Raw genomic sequence first — 16,494 nt, forward strand, 5'->3', positions numbered from 1 at the left:
TGATTGATGGCCTCGTTCTGATTTCTTTGATCAATTGTTTTGTTGATTCAATGCGGCGATGTCGAAGTGGAGAGTTATGTCCGAATTTGCATTGCTAAATATGTGTCTGGCCAACTGGTTTTGGATGGTTTTAATTAATTAATAATTTGTGCAGGTAGAAACGCCAACACACAAAGTGAGGGGGGGCTAGAATTTAACGTGAAGACATTCACAGGAAAATCAATTCTAGACGGGAAATTAATAAGCGAAACTCTTTGTTGGGAAACTGTAGCTCTGCACAAAAGATTTTCTTACAGCGAAGTTTCAATCTCAGATACTTATACATGAGCATGTCTGCAATTCTTGGCAAAAACCCAACAATTTCTTAATTGGAAGTGTTAGTAAAACAGTCGTAAACAACTTTTTATATCCCATCATATTATGTTAATAATGTTAATTAATTAACAAGGAATCGATTTAATTTGTTTGATATTATAGGGATTATTAGCAATTTCCGGACATATTGTTGATGTTACTTATGTTTATGTACATATTTTACTCGTATACTATTTTAAAAGGAAAATTGATAAGTTTTATGAGGGAGGTGTAATGAATATCATACATTTTCTTTACAAAATTTAGACAATGGAGAAAAAACTAATTTATTTTTCAAGTCTTCGGTCACATTTTTTTTATATACAGGACCAAAAATGGCTTTAATACGTCTAATATGTAAAACTGGACCATCTCTACATTCTATACTCTATATCTTATTACATCAGAAATTGAGTCATATTTCGATATTTATTACTATAGCCTTAATATTCGCGATATTCCCGAAGAACGCGTTTGTTGCAGAATTAAAATAAGTATGGATTATTCGTTTCCGAACTGAATATAAAGAAAAGTTAATTCAAGTATCTATTGAAATGAAATTCAATAGAACTAATTTGTAAAGTAATCTCTCACCTTGGCTCCAGTCTTTTGCCATAAAGTCAAATTCTCCCTGTGCTCACTAGGTCCGGTAAAAATTATCGGAGTGTCCCGAATGTCCAGTGCCCATATTAGCTTGTTTAGAGCATCAATACACCCATGTCCGCAGAAGATTACTGCCTCGTCTTCAGTTGCATTTACTGCTGTACGTAGGATTTCCCTTGCTTCTTGTCTGTAACAAAAGAAAAATTAGTTAACATGAAATAATAGCACAGTTCGAGTTTGCTAGCCAGAAAAAAACTTTGGAGTGTTCAATATTTAATCAACCAGTTCTACGAATTACCCACGTTACTGAAATTTAATTAGTTGAAAAACGCATATATTATAAGAAAACAAATTTACATCTGCTCAAATTGATTCTTAGGAGCGTAGAAAGTGGATTTCGAAGGTTATTCAAATGAGATGCTTTCGACCAATTTGGAGATAGAATCAAAAACACGGTAACACCATAGGTAGATAAAAGGTGCAATTTCAAAAATTCTTCCTTGGCTTCCAATTTTCAAAAAATGCACTTAAATGAAGATGTAATTACATTTTTTAGACACATCTAAAATTTTAAGAATAAATCCTTTGCATTTTGCATATTACATCGTTAAAAATCATAAAGCATAAATGAGTCATAAGATACTACTGGATACAAAGCCTGTTGTTCTATAATACTCAGTTTTTAACACACAAAAGTAGATAATGAACCCCAAAACAAAACCGAAACGCTAATGAGCGCAAATAATTCTTATTGATTTGAATAATTAACGTGCTTCCTGAATTTAAAATAGATGATAAGTGCGCGGTTAATCATCAAGGTTTTCATACATTTTCTACTATATAACGAAAACCAAAAAAGTGACATACTTCTGAACGTGCCTTCCAAGACTATTTGAGCTATAATGTATCATAGATCGTGGATTATTCGCGGTTTTATAAAACAAGATCACAAAAAGCTATAATTAAACTCAATATGTTTAAATAAGATTCGAAACTCACTTGTTTTGCAATCTTTGTTTATCTAAAAGTGCAGTATAGTATCGCAAGGTTTTTTGAAGAGGACGTGCGTAAACCTATTTTATGAGCACAGTTGTTTAATTTGGCATCAATTGAAAAATTGTTACGATAGGTTATGGCAGTTTGTTTTTTTAAAAGTTTATAATAAATATTTATAAGAAAGTTTGCAGCTTGCATAATAAATTTAATATAAGGTGAAGTGTGGAGTTCTATGGATTATTTTAATCAGAGTAGATTAGGAAAAAGAAACAAAAACTCATAGTGGTTAGTCTTCATACAAACACAAAAGATTTATATGGGAGTTTGCATAACATATAAGAATCTCCTGAACTGGATGCCTGATTTAACCAGAGGTACCACATGTTTTCTAGAGGCAAGAGGATAAAGAGGAGACCACCAAATACGTATTGATATTCTACATTAGAGCCAGCTTTTTTATAGTTCCTAGAAGATATCTAAAAAAAATTACATGCTTTTGGACTCCAAAAGACCATGATTACTAGGTGAATAACTACCAACTAACTTATTTCCCAATCAACAACTTCATAATTCCCAGACTAAAAAAGTGGAACATTTCCTCCAGTACCAACGGTATTGTTACGAAATACTTTCGCCGGATATCCTTATTGGATTATTGCATTACCGAACATAATGTGTTCGCGTAATGGTTCCAGATAGCACAGTAATGTTCCAATTGCTTTAGATTCGGCTTAATTAGCTAATTTGAGCTGCAGGTTGGTTACCAGGATAATTTCATTAAATTAAATCAAGTGTAAGTCTGCCTAATGTAAATGTTAATCCTCCTCGACATTGTCTTCTTTATCGCTTTGATTGTGTCAAGCAAAAGCGATAACAAAGCGGGAATTTAGCATATTAGTCCCTCCATTATATGTATCAAGTAAACACGAGCTTTTAAGTTACTCAGTAATGACGATTATATATCAGATCGTAAAGCTTTGAGATAAAACCGCAATGTTTAGGTAAATCACACAATGTGTTTTTTTATACGCTTGTATTTACATACGGACTTAATTTCTTCTGCTATAATGTGGAGCACCAACATTCATTATGAACTGTAGATCAAATAAATCGATAAACTAAAACGCAGTTTGAGGACGAAACCATTGACTTTCAGTAATTTTATCAAAAAACTATAAACTACTAACATAAAATTTTAATTGCCGAGCGGAGCACTATGTTAAACAAAGCAAATGTGAGATGCGCACATTTTACACATAAACGAGTGACGCAGATTCTTTTTTCATGTAATCCAAAAACCCCAAGTAATTATTCTGAATGATTGTGATAAAAGCTACAAAAAGGTGTCTGATGTATTATATTAATGCCTGCACTATGTGATCTTATAAAACGTGTATGAATAGCGTTGTAAACAAATTTAATTGGGAAGCAAATGAATGTGAACAATAAACTATCAAAAGTTGAATAAAAATGAAATATGAAAAGAGGAAAATGTCCTTCTTGAAAACGTTCTAATCCAAAACTCTAAAAAATTTTGTTTTTAGCATTTATCTCAAAACCTGATATAGATAGAAAAACAGTTAAATGCAGCAATTATAAAATGGAGACAGAGAAATAAGAAAATAATAAATAAGGGATAAAATGTTTCTTCTAACGATATTTTATTTAATAGAAATGAATTATTAAAAAAGTACAAATAAATAATTGTTCTTTATCAAAAATAATGATTTGGGTGAATCGTCTTATTTAAACCAAATAAACAATTATGTCACAAATGAAGAAGTACATACATACAAATATTAAAGAAATTATGATCTTACCTCATAATTCATCATGTTTCGCTACATTCAAATAAATATTTGTTTAAAACAACTCCATTTTTGTTTAAAACGCCTGAATTATTTCTTTTCTCTATACAATGATATCTTTAAATTTAGAATTGCGTAACACTGGTCCGAAATGACTGCAACTAGAAATTTTGTCCCGGCCCCGCCCTAGTGTAAATCAAATTCGTTCGAAATCTGCAACCCATGGTGTAAGCGGAAATAACTATCGGAAACTCAATCAGATTTGTTACATTAATCTATAGAAAATGGACATATTATTTCAATTTTAACAGCAGCGACAACATGCATTGGCAGAAATTAAATCGCAAACTTAAAAACTATTGAATACCGTATTTAAAGCAGCCTAATTTAATTTATTAAAAACTAATAAATTTAAGTGCCTATAGATGAAACGATTTCTCGAGTTTAAGCATGGAGATTTCGGTTATCTGAAGAGTTACAAGATCGGTTTAATTAGGGTAAAGTTGCATAATTCGAAACCGAATAAAACGTAATTTTCGTATTTGCAGAATACTAGGAAAAAATCGAATTCTGCTAAAGAGTTAATTTTAAAAAATGTTTAACTTGTTTCGGGGTTAGTAGAATGTAGAAAAATACGACCTAAAGCGACTTTCTTCGAAATCTCAAGGATATCATATAGAGAACTAGATCCATTAGTTTTTTGTTCATTATCCAAATAAAAATTAAAATCCTAGAAGAAGAAAACACTTAAGGGAACCTCTAGAAAAAGCTTAAAATCAATTTACAATTCTGAGATATTTATAAGATGAAATTAAAACTAAAGACAATACAGAAACGGAAATTCATAATATTGGATGTCGCAACGATTTACGGCTAAATTTATTAAATTTGCGGCAAACGGTTAGTTTACAGAGAAATATTGAAATAAAGAATCATAAATAAAGTAATCATAGAAAACCTGAACAAGTGGTGCAATTCATCTTGGGAAAGTTCTCCTTATCTATCCTGTATTAGACTTTAATAACTCATTGTATTCAGTACAACTTGTTTTAAGATTTTCTAAATAGAATAAATAGAAATTAACTTCTAATCATTATATCTGATCAAGATTACTTAATTGAAAGTTTGCACACGTTCTTGATTCACGTAACGATTACTTTAATAGAATATACTGATGTACAACCGCTTTTGAAAATTAACAGAAAATATCAAATATTCATGGAAAGATGAGTGGCTTGGAGATGACGCACTTAAGATACGGGGGCAACATTAGCAAATCTCACTTTAACCCATTGTAAAGAGCATATGCAAAAAAGATTTTGAAATATGTATTAGATAATTTCTGAATAAATTATGTAGTTAAGGTGAATTCAAAAGTAGTCATATAGAACTGGCACAATTTTTCATTTTTAACGTGCACGTAAGGGAAATCGTAACTACAGGCATTGTTCATATCTACATTATAAACTGTTTATAAACATTGCTCATGCTTCCTTCAATAGATCAAGAGCTATTTTAAACATTTTCTTTCTCTATTATGTATTTGTTGTTTAGAGAATATGCATATTTGCGCAAAAGTACCGTGGTACTTACCTGAAGAGGGTGGTTTGTAGTGACGATATGCTTGTTGTAAAATGAGTGTTGCCATATGTTGGGAGTACCTCTCGTAGAATGTACTCTTCGATGAATTGCAGTGACCTTCCTGAGGCGGCATAGTCGCAGAATACCACTGTAAAAAAATAAAACTGCATTAAAATTAATCTACTAGAAAACACGTTTCTGTTGAGCACTAATTCACCTACAGCCCGTATAATCACACATTTCAGTTACGTTATAATTTGTGCCGCCGCATTGAAATTCATGTTTTCTCATGTCGAATATCAATTTCAACAGTTTTCTTCTGGCGTTCGTGGGTTGTCAGCTTGGACATTAAATCTCACAAATTAGATCAATTTTAAATAAACTAAGTGAATTTAAAGGACTCGGCAACATGGCCAAACAATAATTATATTTAATTGAATAAACAATTTATTTTCCGTAAGAAATAGTTTAGGTTTTGAATTTTTTGCATTCACGCAAAAGTAGTTACGATGAATATGAAATAAGTAATGAAATTCCAAAATGGATATTTGCAGGAAAATCTGCTTTGCGATTATTCCATGGATTGCAGTTGATTATTAGAGGCAGATAGAGAATGAAATTGAGCACAAAATAAATCAGATAATTGAAGAAATTAAGCATAAAATGAGATTTAGTTTTGGAATGTGAGTCAAAGCCAGCAGAGTGCTTGTAAAATCCCTTTCTGCAGGTACGTAATTGCGACTGCTTTGTCGGTCAATTCTTCCTCTAGCTAAATTAGAATAACGAAATTTTAAAAGATGACTGACTTTGATTCAGCTTCCAAAGGTATCAAAATCGTGATTGAAACAAATAATTAACTTTCTAAACTCACTTTCTATAACAACTTAGATAGCTTTGGAAGGTAAATGAAAGTCAAACATAATTTAATATTTTATTATTCACATTTATTTGGAGAAAGGGCACTGATGAAGTAGGTGCAATTACAAAGTAAGTAATTGTACCTACTAATTTTATTGTGTATGTAAAAAGTATGTAGCTTTTAACATCATTTGAAAAGGTTGATTTGAAGTAAGTGACTAGTGTTTGATCATTGTATCTAATTTAATCTGTTGTTTTTTTTTAATTTTATTATCTGTGTTCGTGATTGATCTAAGTGGGTTTTGTTAGTGTATTGTTTTTTTTTACTTTCAAAAAAGACGGAACAACCCATCAGCCTCCAAATTTTCTTTTAACGTTCGTCGGTGATGTGAAATTTTTGTCTCTCTCGATCAAATACGATTGTACAGACAGCTTATACTACGGATTAGTTGGCCTTGATTTAACTAAATCGAACTACTAAATAGAACAGAGCATATTTTTAGAGAAGAAATCCCACGTAATCGCAAATTTATAAGCGGAGGCCACAAGGAAAGTTTATTTTCTATATATAAATTTGCCCAAGTCAATGCAATGCGAAGCTGTTACAGAATTATCACAAAAAGGGCGGGATTCAAGTCCACCAGTGAAAAAGGTGAAACGCCAAAAGAATTCACATTTACATTATTACATATTCAATACGCATCGCCAACATAATATTTATCACGTTGTTTGCCAGTACACAATTTAGCCTTTTAGAAGTTTATCAGTATAGTTTGCTCTGGGCTCGGCTGGAATCGTAAAATGTGCTAAACTTAACACGTTTTCAATGTAAACATTGTAATGGTTTAAATAAACACGTGACATTGTTCTGATACTTTGCGGCTAACCAGTACGAATTAGTTAAATCTTAAAATTCCAAGGACCCCGCGAAGATTCTTTCGATTTCCAATTAGACCGCAAGATCCCTACCAGGAATTTGCGACTTAACTACCAGCAAAAGTGAAGACTTCAAGATTCATAGCGTCTTATAGCAAACAGACGCCTACTGAATTGAAATGCAGTCGGCCAATTTTTAACACACAAAACGACGATATTAACTTGGGAAAATTCCTAGTGTCGGCATAAATTATCCAGCGGTCAAAAGAACATCCAATAATATCAAAGTCAGCAAACAATGCGAATTTTAATCGTCTATGGTGCTCAATAGTGAATATGGATATGGGCTATAGAAGTTTGTTATGCTTGGTGAATATTAAGTTGAAACAACAATTTGGAAACTGCACTTTTGGTACGTTGAGGAAAATTAATTTAACGACAAATGCACCTATTAAATTTTAGCTGCATTAATATTAGTACGCACTCAAATTTATTGGTTTGTTTTCCTCAGCACAAAATGCATCATAGGAACTTTAGAATGTATGCACATACATAGTTGGATGGAAAACTCATTAATAACGTTGTCGTGTCGGTTTTATGGTATAAATAAAGCTACAATTTTCTATGATTATAACGTAGTTGCACCTTTGAGGTTTGAGGTGACTCTATTGATTCGAGGGTAAACGCCCTCAAACTGGGTTTTATTGTGTTATTCCTCATTGAGCAGAGTGGAAGTTGTGTTAAATTTGCATACAAGTCTCATAAATTTGTTCACAGAATTATGCGAAACCCGCGCATTTTTGCTACTGTTAAGATAGCAAATTGGTGTTTACACAAGGCGTTTTGTGTTTTGTGTTTATTCTTTAACTTATAATCACGCTAAAATCTGTAAACTTCGCCTTCAAATGCAAAAATTAATTTACCTTTCGAGCATATCTTAAATAAATAAATACATTTTAGATTCAAACGAAAATTATATAACCATAATCCAAATGTTTCTATGAAGTTGGAACATTGAATTCCAGTTCATTTCCTGAAAATTTTCACATGTTGAAAAAGCTTTACACAGGAATGATTTTGTGTTTTTTTTAATCAAAACGCTAAAATTTTACATGGAAATACCCTTACATTCGAATGTTTAGATTTTTCAACGAGGATTAAATTATTGAAATATGTGTACAAGGTGTCTGAGGATTACTTCGACAACTTATGTTATTAAAGAATATGACCAAGAAAAACGTTTTAAAAATATCATCATATGCAGCTTGCCAATTCTACTCATAACTTCTGACATCATTTTTGATTTTTGATGTAGTATTCTAGTTTTTTGAAATACGACATGGAAATATCACTTTTAAGTACACATTACTTCGGAAGTTTTGCGTCACCTGATTTTTCTGTTTTAAAATAATTTGCCGGGCGACTTTTTTTGTTACCTTCACATTTATTGTTTATCACCAACAACAATACCCTTTTAGTATCGATAAACTATTTTGTACAGATTTTTTCTTAAATAAAAAATTCGATATTTATTTCGATTAAATGGGCTAATACCATTTTAGGGTTCAAAGCAAAATCATGAATCGCCAAAAGATACCACAAACTGATCGGGCAAGAATATCAGCTTTAGTGGAAGAACGAAATTCGCAGAAATTTGTAGTTGAGCGAATAGTCGTTTCTCAAAGCGACGCCTTCCGCATATAGAATCGGTATTTAGAGACTAACTCCCTGCTAGATATGCCCAGAAGTGGCCATAGACGTGTTACTCACTAAAGACAGAATTCCTATACAGGTTGTAAATGAAATAGGGGATCATACATATGTTAAGAACTGATTTTAAAATTCATTTAGACCGTGTGAGCACACTACTATGACAATATCAGAGCTTCGAAGGGAAGTTAGACATGCACTTGCAATTGGTATTTCTCGTTCAACGCTAAAAAGATAAATCATTCAGTTGGATTTGCCATGACCAATAAGAGTTCTTCAGCGACAATATCAGCACAGACTTCGTCGATTGCTGTGAGGTGAACAGCACATACTCTTACCTGAAAGATTTTGAAATTTTGTTCTTTTTTCTGAAAAAACCAGAATTTATCTAGTAAATGATAGTAGCCGAATTCGAGTTTGGAGAAAGCCAACAAGAGCTGTTCAACTTGCTCACGCTCGTTCCATGGCTCCTTTTGTGAGAGAAAGTGCTGTGTTTTGGGTTGATATAATGTCCGACGGGCGTACTGATTTAATTCATGTTTGAGGAACAATAATGGGCCATTGATATATTAAGGACATTCTGGATCCATGCGTTAGACCATGGCAAGAGGCTGTTGATGACATATTTGTCTTCATGAACGACAATGCCCGTCCTCATAGTACTATGTTAGTAAATAACTAGCTTGAAAGTGAAAGGATCAACCGTTTAAATTGGCCTGCTTTATCGCTTGACATGCACCCTATAGAACATGCTTGAGATATGCTTTCCAGAGCTGTGAACTCTCGAAAAAATCCTCCCGGAAACATCCGTAAGCTTGTTATTGTTGCTGTAAAAGAATGGCAATATATTACTCAAGATCTTATAGCTAACCTTGCTCAAAACATGCAGTAACGTCTTCAAGATTGTATTGATGCCAGAGACGGCAATACACGTTATTAATTTCTTTTTTACTTTAAACATTTTTTTATTGTTTAAAATTTAATGGCAAAATGATTATAGTACAAACTAATTGATTTGTAATTAAAATTCATAAATAAATAAATATATCATACATTTTTCGCACCACGTAATAAAATATTCAAGAATCAAGGTGATGCAAAACGTTTGAAGCTATGTGTATTATTCGTCAAAAATACATTAATTTAATTTAGCCGGTTTGACTAAGTTTAATGAATTATAGAGCCATTATTTCTAAGCTATGCAAAAATATTAAAATAAGAGATATCTCCTTTTCATTTTTTTTACGGATTTCCTGAATGAAACGCCAGCAGGTTATAATGTTAACACAATTTCGACACTTATTTCACATGCACAATACAGGCAGGTTAACGGTTATTTGGCAGATGATAGCACTTCGTAACACGAACAAAGTAATATATCTTTAATTTCAACGTCAAAAAAGTAAAAAATCCGAGAAAAGGCCGGCAAAAGATTACCACGGGAATAACGGATAGGGCAACCTTAACATATTTTTCGTTTACATACTTAATACCTTTTAATTCTAATAGATCTGCGAAGAAAATGTACTTATGTAAGATTTGTAAAAAATATGGCATTGGGCCTGTTATTTTTTTGCATTTTGTTATTCGAAATTACTTACGACGCTCCTGAGAAAGTCAACCAAGTGGAGAGCTTCATAAGATGTTATTCAGACTGGTATTTTGGCCACGGCCAAAAAGAACCCAAAAGAGGTTCTAGAGCGACAGTAATAGCACACAGTAGGGTAGGTTAGCTACTTCATTCTCTATTTAGTCATATTCAGAGCATAAAAAAATTGTTCACTTTGAAGCATTTTTTTTCGGGGTTTCTTTTTCGGTCCGTATTCCAAACGCCCAGTCTTAACTTTATTTTTGCAAAATCGAACCTTTTCTTTACATACGCTTGAAGTTAAACTTGCAACCCAATCAAATTTACTAATTTTCTTCAATGTCCACATTTTACCGCCGTTGTAGATATTTTTAAGACTGAAAAAATACGCTAAGTTGATCTTACCCAGAACTCCCAATGGCCATTTCCCTGCTTTTCTGATTAAGGAAATACTTAAAGACTAAGATTAAAAGTAAATGATTTGCTAATATTACAATGGTATTGGAAAAGAACAGGAAATATTACTTAATTACTTACATTACCATTTCAGTATTACCTATAGAACACATGGCTTTCTATTACGTGAGTGGAGTAAAATTCCTGGCAATTTTACCAAAACGCTTAGAGCAGACTATTGAAAATTACAGCCCAACATGACAGTCTAATCTAACCAATTCCCTTGATGATGAGGGTCAAAGAATCAAATGTCCCATTTTCGGTGAATGTCCAATTTTCATAACACAATAATTACATATCTTTCGTGATGTTTTGAACAGCGAATCATGATGATTCGACCTGAAACGAAAAGGCGAAAGTTCGACGAACCTACGACGAAATTTCCGGGAAAATTCCCGCATTCAGAGTTTAGGTCAAAGAAGAATGTGAATGAAAATTGATGAGTTCTGCTATTGGATTTCCCTCTATAGTTTTCCTTGCGTTTGACGCTCGATATACACATTGTCTTATTGGTGGAGAATTTGCCCATTTCGTAACCAGTTGATATTAATAATAAGGCAATAAAACAGCTGATTGAGTAATAGCAGGTAGTCATAAGCAAGCCAGGGAAACATGGTCATTGGAATGATTATTTCGATTATTATTGCTTAGGAACAATAAGGAAATATCCAAGCGGTTAAACGTGCCACTGACAAAATTGAATGATTTGTGAGCCTTGCATTTACGTAATTATTGCACTTTATTAATTAATCGGCAAGCATCCGTTTTCTTTGAAGTTTAATGGGGTAATTAGCACTGTCAGTTTAGCCGACTAGTCATTATCATGTCTTTTTTGTAAATTTACCATCGATTTTCCTAGAAAAGACTGGGACTCGGCATATGTACATATGTTCAATTAAATCGCATCGATTAAATACATGATAATGATATGGATAAATGAAAAATAGCAGGAAATAGGGGACCGTTTTTGTACATATTTTGCCGAAATATTATGCTTAAGGATTCTAGGCAATGCAGCACTTAGGGTACTCAACGATCGACAACTCTCAGATGGGGGCGCCGTTTCTTTTAACACGCAGACGATAATTTGAAAAACACTGAGAATTAAAAAAGCGAAAAAAAATACATATGAGTAGTGGGGATTGAAATGTGATCGATTCAGCTGCAATTTCTGATTCTCCAAACTATAAAGCGATTACTGGACTTTGACCAAAGAAAGAACTGCCTGATGAAATATGAAACACATGCCTCATGAAAACAATAACGCTGAGCCTGACCGAGAACAAGCGCTTAAAACTTTTCTAATTCAGAGCAATTTTCATTCGAAAAAAAATTAGAGTTTTGGGAACTTATGAATTTCACACTGGTGTCTTGAGTCGACAGTTGGCTAATCACCGAGTCACCTTACTTACTATCAAGCAGTGTATACTATAAATTTAAAGTCCATTAATTATTGACCGTTCTTGGTAACCAGAATATCTTTAAAAGTTTAAATTTAGACTCCGTTTTTATTACTCATGTACATACATATATACTGCATATCAAGGCTTTTTGTTCCGAAATATTTACTCAACAACTTGTCAAGAGTTCATTATAACAAATTAACTCAACTAATTTTAAATGAAAGTTTGCGAGGGAATTCTTGGCACAGTTCTTTAAATAAGTTGGAACCTCTTTAGGCAAAGCGTTTAATTTGAGAAAAACTGTTATGTTTACCCGCGTAAATATTGCTGAAACGACCCTCTTTGGGTCAGGCAATAATGGCAACGAAATTGCCGCTGAGATTGCTTTGCTATGATAAAAGTTTCCTTCAACTTAAATGTATTTAACGTTAGACTAATTATAGAAGGAATTAAGTTAGGACAATGTCCAACTGCAAAAAACGCCACGTGGAAATACATTATTATTTTATTCAAGGCTAATTAACACATTCTCGGTCAAACGAAATAAACAGTATTGGTATTAACAATGGTCAGATTTTTAGTTAGCTCTAATTAAAAATAACCAAATGACTTCTTCAAGAAGGCAGGACATCTATCAGGAATGGAAATGTCTCATGCGTGATAGTTAGCAGTTTCAAGCGGACATTGGTATAGGTAAAAAATCATTTTCACCTTGGACTATTGTGGCAAATTGAATTTAAATTTGCTCCAATTAAGCAATAAACAAGTTTCATAAGCTTGGCCAGACAGTTGGCTGGGTTTTGGACTTATGTGATTCATAACATATTAAAGTAAAAAAATCGGAATTTCACGTGTTCCAAGTATGTAGCGCAGATATTTTAAGAATACATTGTTTCAGGCCAATTTTACAAATATTTACAATGACGATTAGATACAATTTTTAGCATAATTATTACTGAGTGAGAAGGTACACATGAAGTGGAGGAAGTGAGTGAAGAAGCGGACACCCGTACTTCAATAAAATCACCAGCAAATTGATGTTAACATTAAGCGATCGTAAATATGATTGAATAAGTCATAACCAACTCTTTAAACTTATGAATGCGCGAAATATTGTGTCCTTGAACTTGGAGGTCAGAGTAATCAAAAACCTCAAAACTACAATATTTCTCAGAAGTGGTTAAGGTCCACCAACCTTCAACGCGCCCTGCTTGGAGGACAAACTTCACCTATTGCAATTAGGCCTAGAAGTCAGAGCTTTACGCCCTGCCTGTCTGGGTTTCCAGGGATCACGAGGAGAAAGACAGTAGAGGCTTCAGAAACATTGTTAAAACGATAGATGCGGAGGTATCTTAAGAAACCACTCAAGAGGTTTGACGTTAGAAATAACTTTCTGCCAGGGCTCTGTAATCAGATTGGAGTTGCATACGATTGAATAAGCCAAAAGCAATTTATTGAAACATAAAATTGAATAAAATAAAAACATAAACATGAAAATGAATAAAATATATCTTGTAAACTAAAATACGCCCTCGAAGTTGTTCACTCATAGAAGTCCCCAACCTTTTCAAGCGACTGAGAGTAAAAAAGTAACCAAAAGCAACCATAAACCTCATGAAATTATGTTCAAAGTCATTATGGAATGAAAATAAACAAGTGTTTTAATAGGGAACTGACCTTTATGGGTTAGACAGACATTAAACCGTTTAAACTTAAGGTATTCAAAACATACATGTAACTTGTAGCAACAAAAGAAGGGAAAGTGAATGATAAACGTTTTGAAGTCCAAATCATCTATCTACTTATTTTGGAGGAAGAAGAAATTTGTTTTCTGTGTAATGTGGAGGCGAAAATGTGTTACCTTCCGTGTAAAACAGAGTTCACAAAAATGTCATGTAATTTGATGTTCCATTAACGTTGCCCTAAGTGTGATTTAGAGGCGGAAGTTAGTTATTTGCTTATAAAGTAGAGTTGAAACATATCTCGTTTCTTGGAATATTCTTTGCAGTTTGCATCTCATTACAACTATCTGCATCATACAATAGTTTGCAAGACACCGAGAAATGTTTATCGTGTAATTTGCAGTCTAGATTATTTCACCTCGTAAGTAATTTGGAATCCCAAGGAAATTTTTTGTTTGTAACACTTGAAGTCCAAAATAACAACATCCTGTGTAAATTGGTTTTCGGTATGAGGTTCTTTTAGATCTAAAACAACTGTAAAGAGAAAATGTTGTGTAATTTGGAGCTGGAAATTAATGGTCTCTCCTGTAATTTGGAGACCAAAGAAAACACAATTTCACGTAATTGAATGTCCGAAAAGAAAAAACATCTTTGTAATGGTCACGATGTTTTCCATCAATTTCAAATCAAAAGAACTTTAATTTAAAAGTAATGAATAGTTAGTTATTTATGTCACAAAACGAAAAAGAAACACATTTACTGTTGAGACAAGTCTGGCAGTCATTTTGGACATTAGCGTTTTGGACGAGAAACACACACATAATATTTTCTACGATTAAAAATAGTTTTCACTGGAAATGTTTCACTTTTACTGCCCAGGCTGTAAAAACTTTTACTGCCGCTTATAATGTATCAAACTTGTGGTGATTGCAAAAATGCTTGATGCCTAGGCAGTAAGAATATTATTTGTCAGGCCAAGCATTAAAAGTGTCACTTAACAGCCACTTTTAGTAGATTTGTGTCACTAAAAGAACACTTTTTTCCTAATCAGAAAAAAATCCGAATTAAGGATCATTGTAACAGATACATCCGGTATGTGGCATTGTTGAATTATTTTCGAAATCATGAGTTTGAGGCCCCTTTTCAGTCTAACTGAAAATTGAAACTAGACCAATTAAATTGTAGACACTTGAAGATGACATACAGTCTAGCAAATACGTACCAATTAGACAAATTGAGGCATTTTCCCACATAAATTAATTACGACCGCTCTATTTATAAAGGAACAATTTTCAGGAGAGGCGGACATGTCAATCAACGTTTATGACAAATTAAAAAAATTATCACAAAGTTCGTCGAACTTCAATTTGCTTTCGAGGTCAAGGAAAAGTTACATCTTTCTAATCCTCATTGGTTAATCACCAAATATTGCTCTGAAGATTAACATCTGGAGATTTAGATTGCATAAAATATATTTTTATGAACACCCATATTTCAACAATTTTCGATTGATATGGTTCATTAATCCTAATCAGCCACGATATGTGATCTTATGTTCCTATGATCCTATGTTCGACTGAGCCAAGTCAGTATCTCGCCAGAGCTGCTAAATTCGTTCCGATAAAGAAATATGTCACCTCAATCACTCCATCACTACTTTACTTGAAACCAACAAGAAAACTTTATTGTTGCTTTACTGTTTCTGTTAGTATTCTTATACGAATTGCCATTGAACCACTGCGTAAAACGTTGGGTTCATCATTATATGTATAGGCACGAGATGAACTTTAAAATTAAACTAGATGTTGTTGGAACTTCCAGTGTTCGCAGAGTTCCGTTTTGTCGTTAAAATTTGTTGGAAAATCTCGTGGAGAGTTTCTGAAGGTTGCAATTGGACCACTTGTTAGGACGTTGCATTTGTTGCCGTGCAGTGGTCCGATTAACTTCAAAATTGCAGTTGAGGCCCCAGGGAGAGTGTCTATGCCTTCTTTTTTATTTGACTTCAATTCGAATTTCTGAGGTGCTGAATCCAAAACTAACTTTTATAACTTTTAAAACCGTCTGAAATAAGAAGTATTCTCCACGTTACCGTTTTTACTTACTTAAAATTTTTCAATAATAAAGTTTTTCAAATTACTTCATTAACAAATCTCAGTGTTTTCAGACCCGACAGTATTTAGAAATTATTTCTTCCATTACGATACATTTTTCTCGCGCTGTTTCTCAATTCAAAACCATTCAGGAAAATTCACACCCTAAAAATATCTACGTAGCACGTATTTTCGTCGTATCCAGGGTTGTTCCCCTCTATGCCTTCCCTTATTCCAAGGTCATTTGAATAAAGGGCAGTAGGTCCCAACTTTGCTGATCCCCCCCGTTACACGTGGCCGCAAAATCGATACTTGATATTACATCTCGCGGATACGCAATATTTTTGCCCCTGTTTCGGACTTGGCACGTGAACTACAATTCTGATTTCAAAGTGGAGTGCGTTCTTGAAATCCTGCTATGAGCAATATTATCCTACATCTTTTGCTAAGAAGAACTAGTCGAGCCGTATAATGGACGGCTCTAACGGT

At 33.3% G+C, this 16,494-nt stretch overlaps 1 protein-coding gene across 2 annotated transcripts in view; it reads right to left on the minus strand.

The window, feature by feature from the left end:
* Positions 1–16,494, minus strand: part of LOC136414194 (uncharacterized) — a 37,070-nt gene that overhangs the window by 12,381 nt on the left and 8,195 nt on the right. For both annotated transcript variants that reach the window (XM_066398068.1, XM_066398067.1), the window contains exons 2-3: positions 5,355–5,490; positions 949–1,144 (exon numbers count right to left, since the gene is read on the minus strand). In XM_066398068.1, the coding sequence (XP_066254165.1) occupies positions 949–1,144; positions 5,355–5,490 (332 nt within the window). The remainder of the gene's footprint in view (positions 1–948; positions 1,145–5,354; positions 5,491–16,494) is intronic.

Source organism: Euwallacea similis, chromosome 16 (genome assembly GCF_039881205.1).
Source record: "Euwallacea similis isolate ESF13 chromosome 16, ESF131.1, whole genome shotgun sequence".
Lineage (NCBI taxonomy): Eukaryota > Metazoa > Arthropoda > Insecta > Coleoptera > Curculionidae > Euwallacea > Euwallacea similis.